Source organism: Diabrotica virgifera, chromosome 5, assembly GCF_917563875.1.
Source record: "Diabrotica virgifera virgifera chromosome 5, PGI_DIABVI_V3a".
Lineage (NCBI taxonomy): Eukaryota > Metazoa > Arthropoda > Insecta > Coleoptera > Chrysomelidae > Diabrotica > Diabrotica virgifera.
In genome coordinates, this window is record NC_065447.1 from 242,929,128 (window position 1) to 242,950,102 (window position 20,975).

Genomic DNA, 20,975 nt, shown 5'->3' on the forward strand with positions numbered 1-20,975 from the left:
ACGAAAGAACTTTGGTGTTGTGTTAATAAAAAAACTAAACATGGGTTATTATTGTTGTGTACAAATCATAGAAAAGTTAGAAAAATGCATAGGTAAATAGTAATTAGTTTATAACTGTTTTATCTGAAACAACAAATAAATACACGTACCTATATTTAGAAAAACATTGTCTAACTTTTTTATATCCCTTTTCCTTACTAAATTTGACAAAAATAACATATTTTGTAACTTAAGAATTCCGAATAATTTATGAGTATTACTTAGATATTATTTAAACAAGCTTAGTAAGTTCTGGTATTTTATTTTAATAATATAGGTGAGATTATTTCTTGTAAAATAAGAAGATATTTTAATTAGTAATGAAATTGCCCGCAAGAGGCGCTAAACGGATAAAATTAATGCTTGTCCATTTGAATTTCCCGCCAAATAGTGATTAGTTAACACATCGGACGCAAATGGCGAAAGGAACCAAATTTTTACAGTGAGTTGCCTATCTATCCGGTAATACTATATTATTTATCTATGGTCCGGTCAGTCAAAGACAACATTCCAAATGAACAACACGGAGTTTATGAAATTCCTTGTGCAGACTGCCCCCGATCTTACATAGGACAAAACAATCGTAGAATCCAAAATAGGATTTATGAACATTCCATATCTGTTCGCAATTCCGATTCAGTTCAGCTCTAGGCCAACACCATCTTCATATAGGTCACCAAACTGACTGTCATCCATGTATAATCGACGGTATAACCGGTCTCCCGTTCGAAACAGTGCAGTGTCTATTGAACAGTGCAGTGTCAGGGGGCTCAGGAGACTGAGACCCCGGTAGCCCTGAAGATGACGTCAGAGAGGACGTCGAAATCTCGGCCCAGTGAATATCGACGCGATTCAACCCGGAAGTCTGGTGAGTTTAATTTTAATATTAATTCTTGTAATAATATTGATTTCAGCTTTATTATAGAAAAGTCTAAATCTAGATAGAGTGATCTTGCACAAAACAATAACAAAACGTTAAGCTGAATAGAGACACAAGTAAAGTATAGTAAGAGGTTCATGTTCAATAACAGAAACTGGAGACAGTTGGATTTAATTATTTAATTATAAACCAACGGTAAAAGGTACTAAAAACGGTTAATAGATATTTTTGTAGGTAAGTATTGTTTTTGATGTACGTTTTTCAAATCCACAATGAAGAATTTTCTGTAGCTGGCTGTATACCATTAATTACAAATAAATTTAATGAAAAATTTCCTTTATGAAAGGTATATTTACTTAAAAACCCTTAAAAGGGCTACAGATATAACACAACGTTTTCGCTCTCTAAAAAGAGCATCATCAGTGTTCTTATAGGCTTGAGATGCTGAGCCACCCAAAAATACATGGGTTAAAACCTTTAAAATGTTGACTAAATGTCCCACATTAGAAAATTAATTGAGGCCATGAGAGCCAAAGTGGCCTAACTGATTTTAACATTACATAATCGAAGAAAATGATCAGAAGCTATCAATGTCCGATTGTTTTATTTATTGTATGTTGACCAATAATGATTCTTGGTCAACATAAAACTACTAAAACAATCGGACATGGTTAGCTTCTGATCATTTTCTTTGATTATGTAAAGTAATGTTAAAATCACTTAGGCCACTTTGGCTCTCATGGCCTCAATTATGAAATCCAAAGGATGGATATAATCTCTAAGGATAAGGCCCTGTACTATAGGACTCCCACGAAGCACGTGGGTTGCTAAGTGAAAAAAAACTATGTCTTCACATTGAGAACGGTGAGTGGCAACTCAGTGGCAACGGGGCCTTCGCCTTAGGAATTATAATATCCATTCTTTGGATTTCATAATTAATGTTTCAATGTAAGACATTTAGTCAACATTTTTTAAAAGGTTTTAACCTATGGATTTTTGGGTGGTTCAGCATGACAAGCCTGTAACATTGATGATGTTTTTTTAGAGAACGAAAACGTTTTGTGATATGTGTAGCTCTTTTTTTTGTTTTTCAAATTATCTTACCTGGGACATCCTCCAGCTTAGATATCGATAGAAGCACCATCCACTGCCTAGAACATCTATAGTCCAAACTTTTGCTCCCATGGACTCTGTACTTCCTCCTTCTTCTACTAGGTTCACGTATAATATCCCCCAGTGACGACATTTCCTCGCCCGATTAATTCCTTCGACTTTTTGGCGACACTATCACTTAACACAAATCATTTTAAATTTCCTTAATTTCCACTATTTCGTTTTGGAATTACCGCAGCTGTTGTGATCAAATTTTTGGGTTAAGGAGGTCTTGACCTCGCTTATATGCAAACCAAAGGCGTAGTCATACATGTTTTGGCAGAACCAGACATTTTTAGACATATTAGTTACAATATTTTTGTTAACCAAAGGTTAAAATAGATTAAAACTCATCATAAAAAATATTAACAAAAACGAAGAACACTGACAACGCTGAGAGTGACAGAAAATTAATTTTGAAGAAGGGCAGCAGGAAGATCTAGAATAGAAAGGATTATTAACGAAAGCATTAGAAAAATAATAGGAATCAAACGAACAATCATAGATAACATCAACATACCATCTGATTCGGATATATACAAAAAATGAATGAACAACGAATACCAAAGGAAATACTAAAATGGCAACCAGAAAGAAAGAGAAAACGAGGTCGACCGAGTAAAAGTTGGAGCAAAGAAATAGACAAAAAGCTGAGAGAAAGAAATAGAAGAGGACCTATGAAACAACCGGACAAAGTGGCGCTTGGAAGTCGTGACTCAGTTACTATATGAACTCCGCGCATGCACTGATGATGGAATTGATATTCCGAAAACCTTCTGTGATGTAGCCCTTTTAGGGATATTTTATAAATATCCTTTTACAAAGGAATTTAATTATTTTTTGTGATTTACAGTATACAGTCAGCTACAGGAATGTCATTTCCTCGTGGATTTTTAACAGTAAAATACTTCAAGGTAAAATTAAATAAAAAAAAATGCATGATAAGGCACGACCACATGTCGCACGTGTGGTCCATGATTATTTGGACGAGGTTGGTATACAAACAATGAACTGGCTACCCTGTAGCCCCGATCTAAATCTCATAGAAAATGTGTGTTATACAAGGTGTGTAACAAAAATACAGGTCATAAATTAAATCGCATATTCTGGGACCAAAAATAGTTCGAATGAACCTAACTTACCTTAGTACAAATATGCACATAAAAAAAGTTACAGCCCTTTGAAGTTACAAAATGAAAATCGATTTTATGAGATGTAGATTATTTTTTAATATGGTTCAAAATATACCTAAAAATGTGAATCAAACATAAATTTTCATATTTTTATAAATCTCCATAATCGTACTTAACCATATACAAATATGTGGTGGATTTGACAAATATTCAAAATATCTCGATAAAAACTGACTTTTCGAAAAAGTACTAAGAGCCAAAAAAGTTTTAAAAACAATGTGTTTAATTAATGGTACTACAATAATAATTTAAGTCGACCGTACACAAAAGTTTGGGGGGGTTTAAAGGAACAAAACCCCCATAAAGTTTTTATGGGGTGTCCAAATTTCACTATATTTTTTTCTTAAGATGCTACTGCCATAAAAATGCCACATGTCCATTTTCAATAAAAAATCTCTAATATGTAGTTTTCGATATATTGGAAAAAATCGATTTTCATTTTGTAACTTCAAAGGGTTGTAACTTTTTTTATATGCACATTTGTACTAAGGTAAGTTAGGTTCAATCAAACTATTTTTGGTCCCACAATATGTGATTAAATTTATGACCTGTATTTTTGTTACACCCTGTATTACTGAAAGGTCAACACAAGAGCCGAAAATCACCAAGAGAAGTTTAGAGAGAAGAAATCTTCGTTATCACGTGTTTTTGAGAGAGGTGACTTGTTAACGAGTATTTAAGCTTTAGCTTTCTTAAGATTTAGTTTAAGATTATGTTTTCTTAAGCTTTAGTCGTTTTGTTTTCTTTAATTTTATTTGCTTTAAATGTCCATAAAAAGTTACGTGTAATCTTTGATAATAGAAATATCGATCTGATTACAAAAATGTTAAGAAAAGATGCAGCTATCTCGCAATATGAATAAAAAATAGCGTTTATTTCTAATAAATTCCACAAGGTGTTTCAAAATAAGATAAAAAAACATAATTTTATTTTTACATTTCATATATGGATAAAAGATCCTCTCAATAATCATTCGCAAGACTACGTCTTTGGCAGCACTGTTTATGCTCATTACACTCGCACCACGAAGTTTTATTTTATTATGCCGCCGAATGTTTTCGCGCTTTTTAATTGATATAAAAGATGGGTCAATGTGTTATCAGTTAGAAATAAATTATGAAAACGGGAAAAATGAATCACTAAAAAGGCAATGTTGTTTATCAATCACTTTTGGAATAATTTCAACTCACGAACTACAGCATCTTGAGATTACAGCATCGTGCAACTACACGATTTTGAGAAGAAAAATAAAGGTATAAGTACAAGAAGGCGACATTAAATAAAGAGCTTATACTATGAAGCATTCCAAGAGAGTAACAACTGTCCGACTACTTTCGATCTACATATTATTTGCTAAAATTGGAGATAATGAACCGCCAACACCAGACCAGAAGTGAAAACAAATGAAGAAATAAAGATTGGGGAGAGAGAGAGGAAAAAGAAGCATTAAGGAAAATAGAAAATAGAAAACCACCACCAAGAGAGAATACCGAACAAACTCAAAAGTATGAAAGACCAGATCTGACCAAGAAGCGGAACTACCTGACTTGACAATGGCAAGTGAGATCTTGCCGAAACGTCGTCAAAATAATGGTTTTTCTCAAAACCAAAATTATTCAACGCGGAGTCAAACCCCGGAAAACAACAGAAAGCACATACGAGTATATATATACAGGGTGTAACAAAAATACAGGTCATAAATTTAATCACATATTCTGGGACCAAAAATAGTTCGATTGAACCTAACTTACCTTAGTACAAATGTGCACATAAAAAAAGTTACAGCCCTTTGAAGTTACAAAATGAAAATCGATTTTTTCCAATATATCGAAAACTATTAGAGATCTTTTATTGAAAATAGACAAGTGGCATTCTTATGGTAGTAGTATCTTAAGAAAAAATTATAGTGAAATTTGGACACCCCATAAAAATTTTATGGGGGTTTTGTTCCTTTAAACCCCCCCCCCCCCCACACTTTTGTGTACGTTCCAATTTAATTATTATTGTAGTACCATTAGTTAAACACAATGTTTTAAAAACTTTTTTGCCTTTTAGTACTTTATCGAAAAGTCAGTTTTTATCGAGATATTTTGAATATTTGTCAAATCCACCACATATTTGTATATGGCAAAGTACGATTATGGAGACTTGGTAATATGTAATATGAAAATTTATTTATGATTTACATTTTTAGGTATATTTTGAACCATATTAAAAAAGAAGTAATATCTCGATAAAAAGTGCCTTCTCGAAAAAATACAAAGAGGCAAAAAAGTTTTAAAAACACTGTGTTTAACTAATGGTACCGCAGTAAAAGTTTAATTGGAACATACACAAACATTTGGGGGGTTTAAAGGAACAAAACCCCCATAAAATTTGTATGTAAACATATTAAAAAAGAAGCCGCAACTCGATAAAAACTGCCTTATCGAAAAAATACTAAGAGGCAAAAAAAGTTTTAAAAATATTGAATTTAACTAATGGTACCACAATAATAATTTAATTGGAACGTACACAAAAGTTTGGGGGGTTTAAGGGAACAAAACCCCCATAAAATTTAGATGGGGTGCACAAATTTCACTATAATTCTCTTTTAAGATGTTCCTGCCATAAGAATTATACGTGTCCATTTTCAATAAAAAATCTCTAATAGTTTTCGATATATTCGAAAAAATCGATTTTCATTTTGTAACTTCAAAGAGCTGTAACTTTCTTTATGTGCATATTTGTACTAAGGTAAATTAGGTTCATTCGAACTATTTTTGGTCTCAGAATATGTGATTAAATTTATGACCTGTATTTTCGTTACACCCTGTATATCTAGTAATATTTTGTATAATACTATTTATTTTGTATCGAAACGTTAATAAAATTAGTTTTTCAATTTAATTGTGGCTTATTTACCAATCAAAATAGTCAACCTCTTATCTCGATCATGATGGTTTTTTTTTCAAGTTTGTGCTGGGCGACCTCTTTTTCTTTTTCCTTGGGAATTCCACTCTAGGGAGGTCTTTGCAATACTGGAACCTTTTTTTCGGAGTGTGTGACCGATTCAACCCCACTTTCTGAACTTTATTTCAGTTTCTACCCTCTTTTCTTCCATCAGGTGTAACATATCTTCGTATCTGATGATTTTAGGCCAGAAAATACGAACAATTCTTCGTAGCCATTTATTAACAAAGATATGCAGTTTATCTGCAAGGGTTTTTGTCACTTGACACATGACATTCCACTATCACTAGAATATTCGGATCTTTGTCTTTTACCAGACCTCCAAACGGGGTTGGGCATGCTGAATGCTTGTTAAGCTATTCGTAGCCTCATACGAATATCGTCTTCTGTATCTTAAAATTGATCTACAATGCTCGCATAAAATGTTTTATTAAAAACCCGTAGGCTAGAGAAAGCAAGGTATGCATTTCAAAAAAATCGCTAAGCTATTTAAATGTCATGATTTATCAATACCCGTAAAAATCAGGTTATTACTATGTTATATCTTTACTATATTGTTGAGTACGGAGTTAAGTCGTGAACTTTCACAGAGGCCACCTGCAAGAAAGTTGAGGCTTTCGAAATGTGGCTTTAGCGTCGAATCCTGAAGATATCTTATACCGACCAAGTTACTAATTAGGGTGTTTTATTAAGAATACAGAAAGAAAAACAGCTGTTAACCACAATAAAAACAGCCAAATCCGAATACCTCTGTCACATCATGAGAAAAGGCGAGAAATATGGACTGCTGTAACAAATCTTACAGGGAAAAGTACAAGAAAACTGAAGACCAGGAGGGCGAAGGATTTTTGGCTGAAAAATCTACGTAAATGGTTCAACACAACAACTACAAATATTTCCAAAGTAGCAGTGTGCAAAGTATAGATTGTCATGATGGTCGCCAACATCCGAAACAGATAGGTACTACAAGAAGAAAAACCTGTATTATTTCGTGTACAGATGATGATACTTAACCTCCAATGGAAGGATCTGTACAGAATATATTTTTTACCATCGCAGTAAAAGTGTAATGTAATGTTTTGGCCCATCCTGTATATAGACCAGGGCGCATCTGTAAAAATATTAGTACATTTAGACGTTGAGACGTGACTCAAATTTTTTTGCAGAAATTGCTTGAAAATTACTCAAATAATAATATTTGAGTTATCCTCCCTCCCAACAAGGTCCGGAACATTGTTTAAATAATCAAAATGTCAAAAAATGAAGGAAAAATTCGATTTTTTTCTTCGTTTTTTGATTATAACTTTAAAAGTATTCATTTCCGAGAAAAGTTGTACTGACATAAAAGTTGCGTAATTAAATTTCCTACAAGATAGAGTCGGTTAAAGATTTAAAAAATAGTCACCCTTGTTGCAAAATAGTAATAATTGCGAAAAAACCATACAAAAACAAGTATTCGCATTTTACGTTTACCATTTATGCTACACATAGGACCTTCATATTTTACCCAGAAAAACTTTATGATACAGTAAAACAATACTGTAAATATCATTAAGATCGGTTCAATAGATTTTGCAAAATAAATTTTGCAATCCACCTTTCGCAAAAAAAATTCAATTTTTCAAAATGTTACAGGACGGAAAATAAAGTAGATAGCAAGTTAAAATTTTTTTGCGTATAGAAGTGTACTGTAACTTTCATTTGCAATTTGCAAAATTAAAATCGATTAACACGGCGTCAGAATTTTTTTTTAAATAAAGATTAATTATTGGTGCTACGCGCAGGACAGCGGATACTTTGCTCTGATTGGATATTCCAATAACCTTTGATAATGATTGATACATTTTAATTTTTATTACATTTCGATATAAATGAATAAATTTGTTTATTGCAAAATAAAAACACATAATCTGTCTTTTGAAACAACACTTTTTTAGCAAAATCTTTCTTTGTTCATATATTTTAACTTAGAGAATAAAAGTTTATTATTTTTAAACATATGCAATTGTTTAAACAATATTTCACAAACAATAATAAAATTAGTTTGATTTTTGTGGAATTAAAATATTAAAATACAACAAAATATAGAGTAAGAAAATAATATATTAGATAAAGATTGGAAGAAATTTTGGTGGAAATCAACTTGTGTGAATCGAACACCGCTGTCCTGCGCGTAGCACCAAAAATTAATGTTTATTTAAAAAAATTTCTGACGCCGTGGTAATTAATCGATTTTAATTTTGCAAATTGCAAATGAAAGGTACAGTACACTTCTATACGCAAAAAAAATTCAACCTGCTATTTGCTTTATTTTGAGTTCTGCAACATTAAAAAAAATGAATTTTTTTTGCGAAAGCTGGATTGCAAAATTTATTTTGCAAAATCTATTAAACCGATTTTAATGAAATTTACAGTGTTGTTTTACTATATCATGAAGTTTTTCTGGGTAAAATATGAAGGTCCTAAGTGTAGCGTAAATGGTTAAAAAACGTAAAATGCGAATACTTGTTTTTGTATGGTTTCTTTCGCAATTATTGCTATTTTGCAACAAGGGTGACTATTTTTTAAATTTATAGCCAATTCTGTATTGTAGGAAATTTAATTACGCAACTTTTACGTCAGTACAACTTTTCTCAGAAATGAATAGTTTTAAAGTTATAATCAAAAAACCAATAAAAAAATCGAATTTTTCCTTCATATTTTGACATTTTGATTATTTAAACAATGTTCCGGACCATTTTGAGTGGGAGAATAACTCAAATATTATTATTTGAGTTATTTTCAAGCAATTTCTGCAAAAAAATTTGAGTCACCTCTCAACGTCCATCTCAAAACAGATGCGCCCTGGACTAATATTTGATTGAAATAACAGCTCTATCATAAATATTTATTGTTGCGCGTTTAACACACACACTTCAACTTTAATTAAATAACCACCAGTGCACAGGTAAATAAACAAACAACGCACATGGGAGATTTTTTTACGATAAATCTCAGAAACCACCGACAACAAAGCCGCGCGACAAACTAAAAACTCAAAATTAAACTTTTTGACGAGGAAAACATTATCTACTTAACCACTTTCTTTAGCAAAATTTACAACGAAAGAGAGATGCCGGACGATTGATTGGAGATTGGAGTCACTGTTTATATAACATTGCCAAAAAATCGGGCCTACGAAACGCAGAGGATCGTTTGATGAGCACTTAAGATACTCGTAAATACTTTTACGAATTATACAAAACCGAGTATTCCTTCTGTGTGAAAGTAGAATGGGTACATAATAAGAAGTGTCTAGAAATAAATGGTCTAGGAATTAGAAAGGTACTGTTTTGTGTACGCGTTCTCTTCAATAGTACATTCTTTCACGGTTTTTGCTGTAAAATTTAAAGAACCGCTTAGATTGAAATGAAATTTGGCATACGCATAGCTAACATGTCATAGAAAAAAAGTGATATGGTGCCGATGTGTGCTTTTGCCCTGGGGGTGACTTTCACCACCCCATCTCGGAGGTGAAAAAATATATATGTATCTACAAGATAAGTCCCGAAATGGATAAACTGACTAATTTTAAGCAACTTTTGTTCTATAGTGATTTTTCACCAAATCAATACTTTTCGAGTTATGTATTTGCAAGTGAATATGTTCATTTTTCAACAAAATAACCACGTTTTTAGACGGTGTTTTCGCAAATAACTCAAAACGTAAGCATTTTGTCGAAAAGAATTATCTTAGCAAAACTGTAGCCTATAAAAAAGAAAAAAGTGAAAAAAACGGTGTATATATTAGGTCTCTATACCTAGCAAAAGCAGAGTTATAGCTAATGAAAAATAGGTTCATATTCGAAAAATTCCAAATAGAATAATTCAATGTGAAATATCCAAATAATGAAGCATTTTTGGGGAAAACACATTACAACTTTTTTAAAGTTTTAAAAAAAAAGCTTTATTTCTGTTTTTATAAAAAAAAAATTCTAGCATCAAATGTAAGCAAGTTACGCTCAAAATAAAGTTGGTCCCTTTTGTTTTGGCAAAAAAAATCAGGAAGATCACCCCCCAATTAGCAACTTAAATGAAATTAATCGTTACCGCTTCACAAGTTACTCTACTTATGTTGTGTTTATAATATGATCTGTAAGTATCATGGATTCAGAGTGCTTATTTTTGAAAAAATTTGGTTTTAAAGTAAAATTTTTAAAAATTTTAATTTTGGAAAGATGCTTTTTTTTTCAAAATAACTTATAGTCGAGGAAATGAAGCTGGAAAAATGGCAAAACCTCGCAATTTTTTCGTCCAGCATCGATTGGTACAAAAATTTGGGATTAGGCTCATTTCATCCTCTAGTTCATTTTCTATATTGAGCCGTTGTACGCTTTTGGTTTTTTAAGGGTGAAAACGACCCCTAAAAAACTACTTGTAAAAAATTATAAAACAACATTTTAAACTTTAATATTGTCAACATTTGGTTCTTATTAGTCACATAATGATTGTTTTATGCTTTAAGATATACTATCATAATATTTGAACCCTTAAAACCACCCTTGTTGGAGCTATATATAAAAAATTACTTATCCTAAAAGAATAATTTCGGCTTGCATCGATTTACATTAAAATTTGGGATTAGGATCATCTCACCCTGTACTTCATATTCTATAACATGCTCAAGGGCGTCGATTATTTTTAGGGGCGTAAACTACCCCTTATTGTCAAACATTATATAAAAACATTGTAAATTTTAATATGGGTAAAATTTGGTTTTGATTGGCTAAAAATAGTGATTGTTTTATGCTTTAGGATATAATATCATAATATTTCAACCCTTAAAAACCACCCTTAAGAACATTATAATTTTTATAAATAGATAATTTAATAGATCTATACAGAAAAAAAGTAGAATTAAAGAATTACAAAAACATTTATTTACACAAAAATACGAATTTACAAATATGTAGAAGTACAAATACACATTGTTTTTAAGTCATCTTCCAGTATACGAACCAGTTCTGTGGTATTATACATGCATTGAAAATGTTCCACAAGCGGACTATTCGAATATTTCGAAAAAAAAACGCGTTTTATAAACATAGTTTTTTCATTTTTGGCGATAAAAAGTTTTTTCAAAAATGATTTTGTAGGATTTTTGAAGAACTATAAGACTGTGTAAATTAAATTCGGTTAGATCCCTTACTTTTTAATTGGGGTGGGTTTAAAGGGCTCGAATAAGGGGGTGTTTGCTCGTAAATAGAGGTTTTAAACAGCTATATCTCGCTAACTATTCACTGTAATGAAAATCTATGCACAATATAATTTTAGTCATGAAAAAAGCTATAATTTAGTTGTCTATCATTTTTTTCGTATCTCCCGTATTTTCGGAGATATTTGGAAGTAAAACGTGAAAAATACGAAAGTGCAAAAAATTAATTTTTCTTTAAACTCCAATTTTTCTAAAATTTGGCCTTTTAAATAGGTGAAACTTCTTGGGTGTATTGACAATACAAATATACAAGGAATTACAGAAAGCTGAAGACCAATTTTTAATTAGGAGGGTAGTTAGGGGGTTATTTTCACTGATTTTTTCGTAGAGAAAAGCAGGTACCGACTTTTTTTTATCATAAATCGCTCTATTTTCATGTTAAAAATTTTTAATTATTATTCTTTAAAAGGTTTAATTGTATACTTGAAAATAGATAATTTAAGTTTTCCTCGAAAATGCAAAGTTTTCCCGTTATTTGGCTTTGAATATTTCAAATTATGCATTTGACGAGAAAAGCTAACCTTTAACATGCCGTATCTCGGTTTGTATTGGTCTTAAAGATATTATAGACAAGGAATTTAGTTTGTGCTACTAAACGATACAATTTTGTTATCTGCAGTTTTTTTTATTAAATGCATATTTTTCGAGGTATTCTCAAAAAACCCTATAAGAAGTCGATTTTTTCGACGAAAAACCGTTACTTTCAAGCGCGAATAACTCGAAAAATATTAAAAAGGGTTCAAGGCAGGTTTTGTTTATATTCGATTCAGAGTTGGACTACCATCTCCATATAGCAACTATTTCAGCATCCTTATGCATCATCAGTGAAGATTATGCAGTCACAACTCTGAAGGGAATATAAACATTCTGCCTCTTTTAAGGCAAAACATCGCGATGCAATGAACCCACCTTTTGGGACGCAAATCAGCGACATCTCTCGTATTACGAGGAAAACAACGAAAAGCCCCAGATACAAAGTTTACTACTTTTTAAACAATTAGAATAATTGAAATAAAAATATAATAAACAATATTTTAAATCTAAGACTTTTCGTTAATAAACTGCTTTCTGGCTGCATCCCATATCTCCGGATTTTACAATATATAATCACGTAGAGACGACGAAAATAGGAGAAAGCAAATAGAGGACACTTAGGCCACGCATTTACCTTCTCTTCGTCTAGGAAAAGGACCGAAAGACAGTTTCTAAATACTCAAAAACTGAGTAAAATGAAAAAGATTAAAAAGGGTTCAAGGCAGGTTTTGTTTATATTCGATTCAGAGTTGGACTACCATCTCCATATAGCAACTATTTCAGCATCCTTATGCATCATCAGTGAAGATTATGCAGTCACAACTCTGAAGGGAATATAAACATTCTGCCTCTTTTAAGGCAAAACATCGCGATGCAATGAACCCACCTTTTGATTATTATGAAATATGATTATGAAATATTAGTTTTACGAAGAAAATGTACAAAACATTTTTTTCTTAGAATTACCTACTTTTTACATCGATTTACATGGTTAAAATGTAATAAAAAATTCCCACCCCCGAGATGGGTTGGCAACCACCCCCAAGGTTTTAGCGTACAGCAGCATGATATAGAAAATGATCCTTGGACTATTTCCTACCCGTGAAAATTTCAAGTAAATCCATGCTGGACGAAAAAATTGCGAGCCAAAATGCTTCATTTCCTCGACTATTAAAAATTGTTAGAGATGCTAAAAGTCTTAAACAATAAAAAAAGTCGGCTTTACTTTTCTGAATATTTTGTATTTTTTTGTTTTTCTGTAAGACAAAAATTGGTCAAGATTCGGTGTTTCTAAATTTGCATACACTCGTGAAAAGTGACTCGTTCAAACCATTTTAACTACAGCTCTTTTAAAAATAAGGACTTTGAACCGATGAAACTTACAGATCGTATGATCAATACACACGCGAGTAAAAAACTTGTGAAGTGATAACAATTAAGTTCATTTGAACTGCTAATTAGGGGGTGATTTTCCAGATTTCTTACCAAAAAAAGGGACCAACTTTATTTTGAGCGTAACTTATTTACTTTTTGTTGTTCTGAAGCTATTTTCTTGTGGCATTTTTATAATCAAGTATATTCAAATGGGAATATATAATAAACGTCGAAACGTTAATAAAATCATTTTTAGGTAAAATTGTGGCTTATTTCCCATTTGAATATACTTGATTATTTACTTTTGATGCAAATTTTTTTTAAAAACAAAAATAAGCATTTTTTAAACACTTTAAAAAAGTTAAAATGAGCTTTCCCCAAAAAAGGGCTTCGTTTTTTGGTTATGGCACGTTAAAATATACGATTTGGAATTTGACGAATATGAACCTATTTTTCATTAGCTATAACTCTGCTTCTACCTAATATATACACCAAGTTTTTCACTTTTTTACGTGCTATATTTTTGATAAGAATTTTTTCCACCAAATACTTACTTTTTGAGTTATTTGCGAAAAATTGTCTGAAAACGTTGTTATTTTGTAGAAAAATGAACATAATTCACTCGCAAATAACTCGAAAAGTATTAACTTGGTGAAAAACCTTTTATAGGGCAAAAGTTGCTTAGAATTAGTCATTTTATTACCAATTTATACCAATCTATACCAGTATATATACCAATTTCTCCCCCACTTCACCCCCAAACCCGACGCTTAAAATGGTGTGACTTTTTACTGAACAATATATGGACCATATAGAACAATTTGGTGTTGGAGGAAAACTTTCACTTTGGATGTCTGAGTTTGGGTCTAGTTATACCATACTACAGGGAGTTGAATGAACAATGAAGTTCTTGCAGAAAATTTACAAAATCTCCAGACATTAGTAAATCTAGCCAGTGAAGCAAGTTATCGGAGAGGCCTTAAAATTAACAGTTCAAAGACAAAGTGGGTGGTAGTTGGAAAGATTAATCAAGGTCTGATTTCTCTTCATGGAGAGGAGATAGAATGTCTACAGCATTTTAAATACCTTGGCAGCTGGTTAAATGTAAATTGTGACACTGGTAAAGAGGTAATAACCAGGATCGAAATGTCACGTAAAAGTACGATTCCGACAACGACTGCAACCACAGACGTCAGTTGCAGTTGTCGCCGTGGCAGAAAGTCACTACTTTGCACTATTAATTTGTATGAGACTGATTCCGACATCTGACTGAAACTGCTGTCCGGCAGAACGTCAGTTGCTAATATTTTGTTGTTGTTTATTTGGGTTTATATGACTGTGGACACTAAATCCATTCGCCAAATTTACTATTTTTTAAGTAAATGATGGTTTTGCTTGTTTTTGATTCAGAGGGATGCACAATCGCCTGACAGCTGTTTCCACCGTTTCAGGCTTTTTCAACAGCGCTAGCGTGCACTCCTCTGAATCGAAAAACAATTCAACCATCAATTTAAGGGGAATTTGAAAGATTATTCAAATTCCCATTGGGACCCGATCCAGCGACATCTCTTAACAAATTGAAGAGTCTCAGATGCAGAATCCACCATTAAAATGGTAAGTAAATAGTAATTTAAATCTGAGACTTTTCATGTTGAAAGTTCTTTCTGGTACATCCTTAATCTTCGACTTTAAGGCTGTTCATCACGATTCTGAGCATAGCTAAATTCCAATGTAAAAGTTTAAACAAAATAACGCAAAAACTATGGCAGATATTGAGATAATTCTTTTTTTATATGAAAGGTATTAAAAAGTTCTAGTGCACTATTTGCATATCAATTATTAAATTGTTTAAACAATATGTTTTTTTTTTAACTTTTTTGCTTAAAATTAACGTAAAAAAATGTAAATTTAAATACGGCACTAGAGAATTTTTCCCACTTTCCGAATCTGTTTTTGTTTTTAACATAAAGTGTAACACAAAGCAGCTATTTTGTTTAAACTTTTTTAAAAATCTCAAAGTTTTGCTAAAAGGTATCTCTTTCGGCCGTCATTCTGTTCTTGTTGTCGATATCCAGCCCGCGGTCAGCCAGCAGGTAAAGAAACCCTGTCGGTAGGATTATCAATAATGTTATTACAGGTACGAACAGTGTTCTCAGACCTCCTGAAATTTCAGGGGACCTACTGATGGCGACCCTCGCCTACTGATCTACTGATGGCGTCCTTAAACTTCCTGATGAAGTGATGAAATTCTGAAAATCATCTGGTTTTGTTCCAACTCGGTACAAAACCGTTCTTGAATGATTACGAGGATGCGCAGTAACGAAAAATGTGTTACTGCGCAGCATTATTCGTCATTGCGCATGCGCGTAACGATTCAAGAACGGTTTTGTATGGAGTTTGAATTTTTCAGAATTTTATCCTATTTCATTTTTTTTATTTTTATGCTTTAGCCGCCATCTAGCGTTGCCACAGCCGTCCCTTACAGATTTTATAGAGTTGCATGCCTACCTATAAACGTAAAAATACTCCACCAACTGATTCTACTGATTTTTCGTGGCGACATCTAGTTGCCTATCTATAAACGTAAAGACTGAAACTACAGAATTCTACCAATTTTTGAGGCGAGCGAGTCTCCTGAAATCTCCTGATCGTTCGTGGCGACACCTCCTGATCCTCAAAAAAGTCATCTGGGAACACTGGGTACGAAAACGAATTAGTGCTTATGAATGGACAAAGATTATTTAGACTTTTGACAAAAATTTTATTATAATTTTTATTTCAAAACACCCTCTAAAGAAACATTACACAATTCTATATTTATAAATGTAATTGCATTTTATCGATCTTGCTCATGATGCTACTCAAATTCTTATAATACGTGTTACTTGTATAAACTTTTTCATTATATGTATTATCATGTATAATATGATATGCATAATCCGTTTAGAACAGGGGTGGGCAAATACTTCTAAGCGCGGGCCAAAATGAAATTTTCAAAATGTCTCTCGGGCCGGAGACCTATACCATACCCAGTATGTACGCTGCGCACACGCTAATGTTTTTGGTGGATGTTTTTCTCTGCCCAAGAAATTTTTTGACAACAATACTATAAGTATAATTTTAAAGAATTTGGACAAAGACATTTGACTGTTAATAATAGATAATACTAATAATAAATTGTCTTAGTTGGGTGTGGGTGTACATGCGAACCATTTGTTCCCAGTAAAATTACGAAATTTTTAATGTGGTCCATTATATTAAGCCATAACAAGGATCCAGATAAAAATTAAAATTCAGAAATTCAAGAGCAACCTTTATCAAGATAAGGAAATTTCTAAGTAACCAAAGATTCAATCTGCAAATCTGATATCGAATTGTAAAACGTTATGTCAAGTCAACCATCATCGACGAAATTCAAAGGAGACAACTGATCTGGTATGGTCATGTAGAAAGAATGGACGACGACAGGCTGCCAAAACAAATTGACAAATTGAAGGGAAAGAAGAGAGGAGGGCCGAAACAATCCTAGCTCTGTGGCATTCAGAAGGTAATGTCCAAAAGGAACCTTCACCCTGGCGAACGCAACGACGGACGAACGAAGCTGGAAACTGGAAACCGGAAGGCAGAGAACCCTATAAAAAACCGGGATAATAATTAAAATGGTGTGTCCAATCTATTCTCGTTTATTGGATTGTTAATGCTGACTTAATGAGAAAGCTGGAAGCTTTTGAGATGTGGCTCTTTAGGAGAATTTTGAAAATACCATGGGCCGATAATATTACGAACGAAATGATGAGAAATCATTAAAAGGAGAAAGACAGCAAGGAGAAGGGGCACATACTTAGAAATGATAAGTACGTTGTTGTAAGTTGTTGCAGCCGCTGATTATGAAAAGTAAAATAGAAAGAAAAGGGTCCTAGTAGACGACAAATACCCTGGCCGAAAAATATTCCCGCCTGGAGCGGGTTAAACATAGATACTTTTAAGAAAAGCAGAAGATAGAGATTCAGAGATTCATTTCATTGAACACTACGAACACTAATACTGTTGATTAAAACAAAATCGCATAAAAGTGATGAAGAGCGTAGGCGCAAAATTTCGGACCAATACTTTTTAAATGCATTCCTTTTTTTCGAATCCTGAGAAAACTAAAAAATATATTTGAAAAATTTAAACTCAGGATGAAAGGTTACATTATTACCGAGGGCCGAAAATCCCTTAGAATAAACACACAGTTTCTTTTGAATAAGATATTTGAAATGAAAAACTACATTAAATTTTCTCTTTTTTTCACCCCTGTGACTTATTAAAATAAACATAGAAGTTTTCAGGGACTTTCGGCCCTCGGCAATAATTTAATATTTCATTCAGCTTATAAATTTTTCCAAAAATACTTATTAGTTTTCTCAGGATTCAACAAAAATGAATGCATTTAAAAAGCACTGCGCCTATGCTGTAAAAAAAATTGCTTCCGGGTTTCTCAACGGGCCGGATAAAGAAAAATTGCTTCCGGGTTTCTCAACGGGCCGGATAAAGTAAGCAAAAGGGCCGGATCCGGCCCGCGGGCCGGCTTTTGCCCACCCCTGGTTTAGAACGTCTTTCGACGTTATCCGATCCCATTTTTCATTCAATTCGGCTGTTCCATTGATCTTCTCTAAGTTCTTTGGATTTGGAGCTCATTGAGTTTCTTATTCTTTTCATCCATGTTCTCTTAGGTATTTCTCTCTTCTGTATTCCTGTAGGTGACAATGCAATTACTTGTTTCGGGAGTCTACTGTTTTTCATTCGTTGGACATTTCCGAACCATTTGAGCTGCTTTCGTTGTATGTCGTCCATGACTGTACCTTGTATTGTCATGCGTGCTCTAATTTCTGCATTTCTTATCCTCTCCCGTTTCGAAATTACGGCACTATAGCCCAAATTGAGCCCTGGCCTCCTTTATTTTTTGCCTCCACCCTTGCCTGTCTGTGGCTGCTCTTCTCCATACACGGACTCCTAAAAGGACTTGTGCGTCGCTGTTTACTATGTCTTCCCAGCGCTTTCTTGGCTTTCCAACCGGTCTCGTTCCCTGGATTCTAGCATTCTGTGCTCTTTTTGGTCGCCTATCCCCTCCCATTCTTATCACATGTCCGGCCCATTGCAATCTTTGTATTCTAATGAAGTCTGACAGGGGTGTTTCCTTATAAAGTTGATAAAGCTCGTTGTTGTATCTACTTCTGAAGATTCCATTTTCCCTCACAGGTTCTAGTATCCTCTTCAGTACTTTCCTTTCGAATGTGTTGAGCTTGTTTTTGGATGTTTCTTTCAGGACCCAGGCTTCACTGCCATAGCATGTTATTGGTCGAATTAAGGTGTTATAGATTCTCATCCTTGTATTTCGGTGGACACTTTTAGACCAAAATATATGGGAGAGGGTAAAATAAGCTCTGTTTGCCTGCGTTATTCTCTTCCGTATTTATCCATCTTCTGATCCGTCGGCATATATTCAATTTCTACTCCCAGGTATGTAAACTTTTCAACCGTTTCAATGTCATCTTCATGTATAATGTTTTGTGGGTTTATATTTCTTCTCGTCTATTCTCGTCTCGGTTTGTATAACAAAACCCAACTCAGCAATACCTTGACATCAAAATATCATGCTGTACCTATCTAATTGTTTTGTTTAAAAATTTGAAATCTAAATTAATATTGTTCTCGAAAGTATAACTTTGCACGTTTCTACAATAATTTACAATGTACATTCTAATTACCTACCCATAATCCCACTGAAGAAAAGAATGACCACAAGTTAATCGTTTTATTGTTTAGCTTCTTAACTGCCACACAGGGGGTGTCCGGTTTGTCTTATCGGCTCGATAACAGGTGAACAGAATTTTTGATCTGGGCTTTCTGCACGTAAACGTTTACGTGTAGAAAGAACTTTTTGAGAGAGAGGATATTCACCGTTATGATTTAGAAGGAATGGCCTTAACAATTTATAAGACCGCAGACGACGAATATAGAAAACAAAAAGGATTCCTTGCAATCACATTCCGTTTTCATTCGTCTCAAAAAAGGACAGAAGAGGAACTTTCTAGTACTCAAATCTTGATATAAATAAATCTAAATAACTATTTACCATTTTAATGGTGGATTCTGCATCTGAGACTCTTCAATTTGTTACTATTTTTTATTTTATTAGTCATTTTTTCGTATCTTATCCTAAAACTAATACTAATATTAATCTCTAATAAACAATTCTACTAATAAATAATTATTTTTGTATTTTTTTTTAATAATATTTTATAATATATTTTTTTTCTAAACGATGTTCTCAGAGTTCCTCAGCAAAAGCTGCAACATTCTTCTTTAGCCCTCTACTTAATTCGAAAGCTTTTTACTATGGACTGTCCAAGTTCGTCATTCATTTTTATCTACATATTTTTTTTACTATATTTTTTTAATTATTATATTTTTTTCTATTATTTTTTTATATATTTTTTTAAATTTTCTTTATTTTCTTTTTTCTTTTAATATACAGTATGTCCCTGTAAGTTGTATCCATATGAAAAACTTTTTTATTATTAATTTTACGAAAAAAAGTTATTCTTCATAAAAAGCTCTGCATGGTCCAAAACCTAAGATTTAACCATCAAATATCAAATTTTTTGAATATTATACGAGGTATGTCAAAAAGTTTGAATTTCACTCAAGAGTAAAGTAGCTTTATTTTTCACAATATTGAAAATTGCTATTATGAAAAGTTGTTTGGAATTAAAAACTATATTCTAATATGCAATTACATCCTTCTAATTAAAATTTTTTTTTGAGAAATTTTGGATACTTAACTAAGATTATTTTAAGTTATTTCAATTCTGATAACTTTTTTATTATTAATTTTATGAAAAAAGTGATTCTTAATAAAAAGTTCTGGATGGTCTAAAACCTAACATACAACCGTCTTATATCAAATTTGATCAATTTTATACGAGGTATGTTAAAAAAGATAAATTTAGATCAAAAGTAAAGTACCTTTATAGTTCAGAATATTTCATTTAGAAGGATGTAATTACATACTGAAACAAAGTTTTTAATTCTAAATAACTTTTCATAATAACAATTTTCGATATTGTGAAAAATAAACGTATTTTACTCTTGAGCGAAATTCATATTTTTTGACATACCTCGTATAAAATTGATCAAATTTGACATATGTTGGTTGTATTTTAGGTCTTAGACCATGCAGAACTTTTTATTAACAATCACTTTTTTTCGTAAAATTAATAATAGAAGAGTTATCTGAATTGAAATAACTGAAAATAATGTTAGTTTCCATAATTTTTCAAAAAAAAAAATTCGATTAGGAGGATGTAATTGCATACTAGAATATAGTTTTTAATTCCAAACAACTTTTCATAATAGCAATTTTCAATATTGTGAAAAATAAAGCTACTTTACTCTTGAGTGAAATTCAAACTGTTTGACATACCTCGTATAACATTCAAAAAATTTGATATTTGATGGTTAAATCTTAGGTTTTGGACCATGCAGAGCTTTTTATCCAGAATAACTTTTTTCGTAAAATTAATAATAAAAAAGTTTTCCATATGGATACAACT

At 32.4% G+C, this 20,975-nt stretch overlaps 1 protein-coding gene across 4 annotated transcripts in view; it reads right to left on the bottom strand.

The window, feature by feature from the left end:
• Positions 1 to 20,975, bottom strand: part of LOC114325088 (guanine nucleotide-releasing factor 2) — a 199,781-nt gene that overhangs the window by 154,027 nt on the left and 24,779 nt on the right. Inside the window, exon 1 of one of the 4 annotated variants that reach the window (XM_050650947.1) lies at positions 2,024 to 2,278. The exons of 2 other annotated variants lie outside the window; for them this stretch is intronic. In XM_050650947.1, coding sequence (XP_050506904.1) covers positions 2,024 to 2,165 — 142 coding nt within the window. In that variant the 5' untranslated portion in view covers positions 2,166 to 2,278. Of the gene's footprint in view, positions 1 to 2,023; positions 2,279 to 20,975 lie in introns of those variants that run through there. One more of the 4 variants, XM_050650948.1, reaches the window with a different exon arrangement.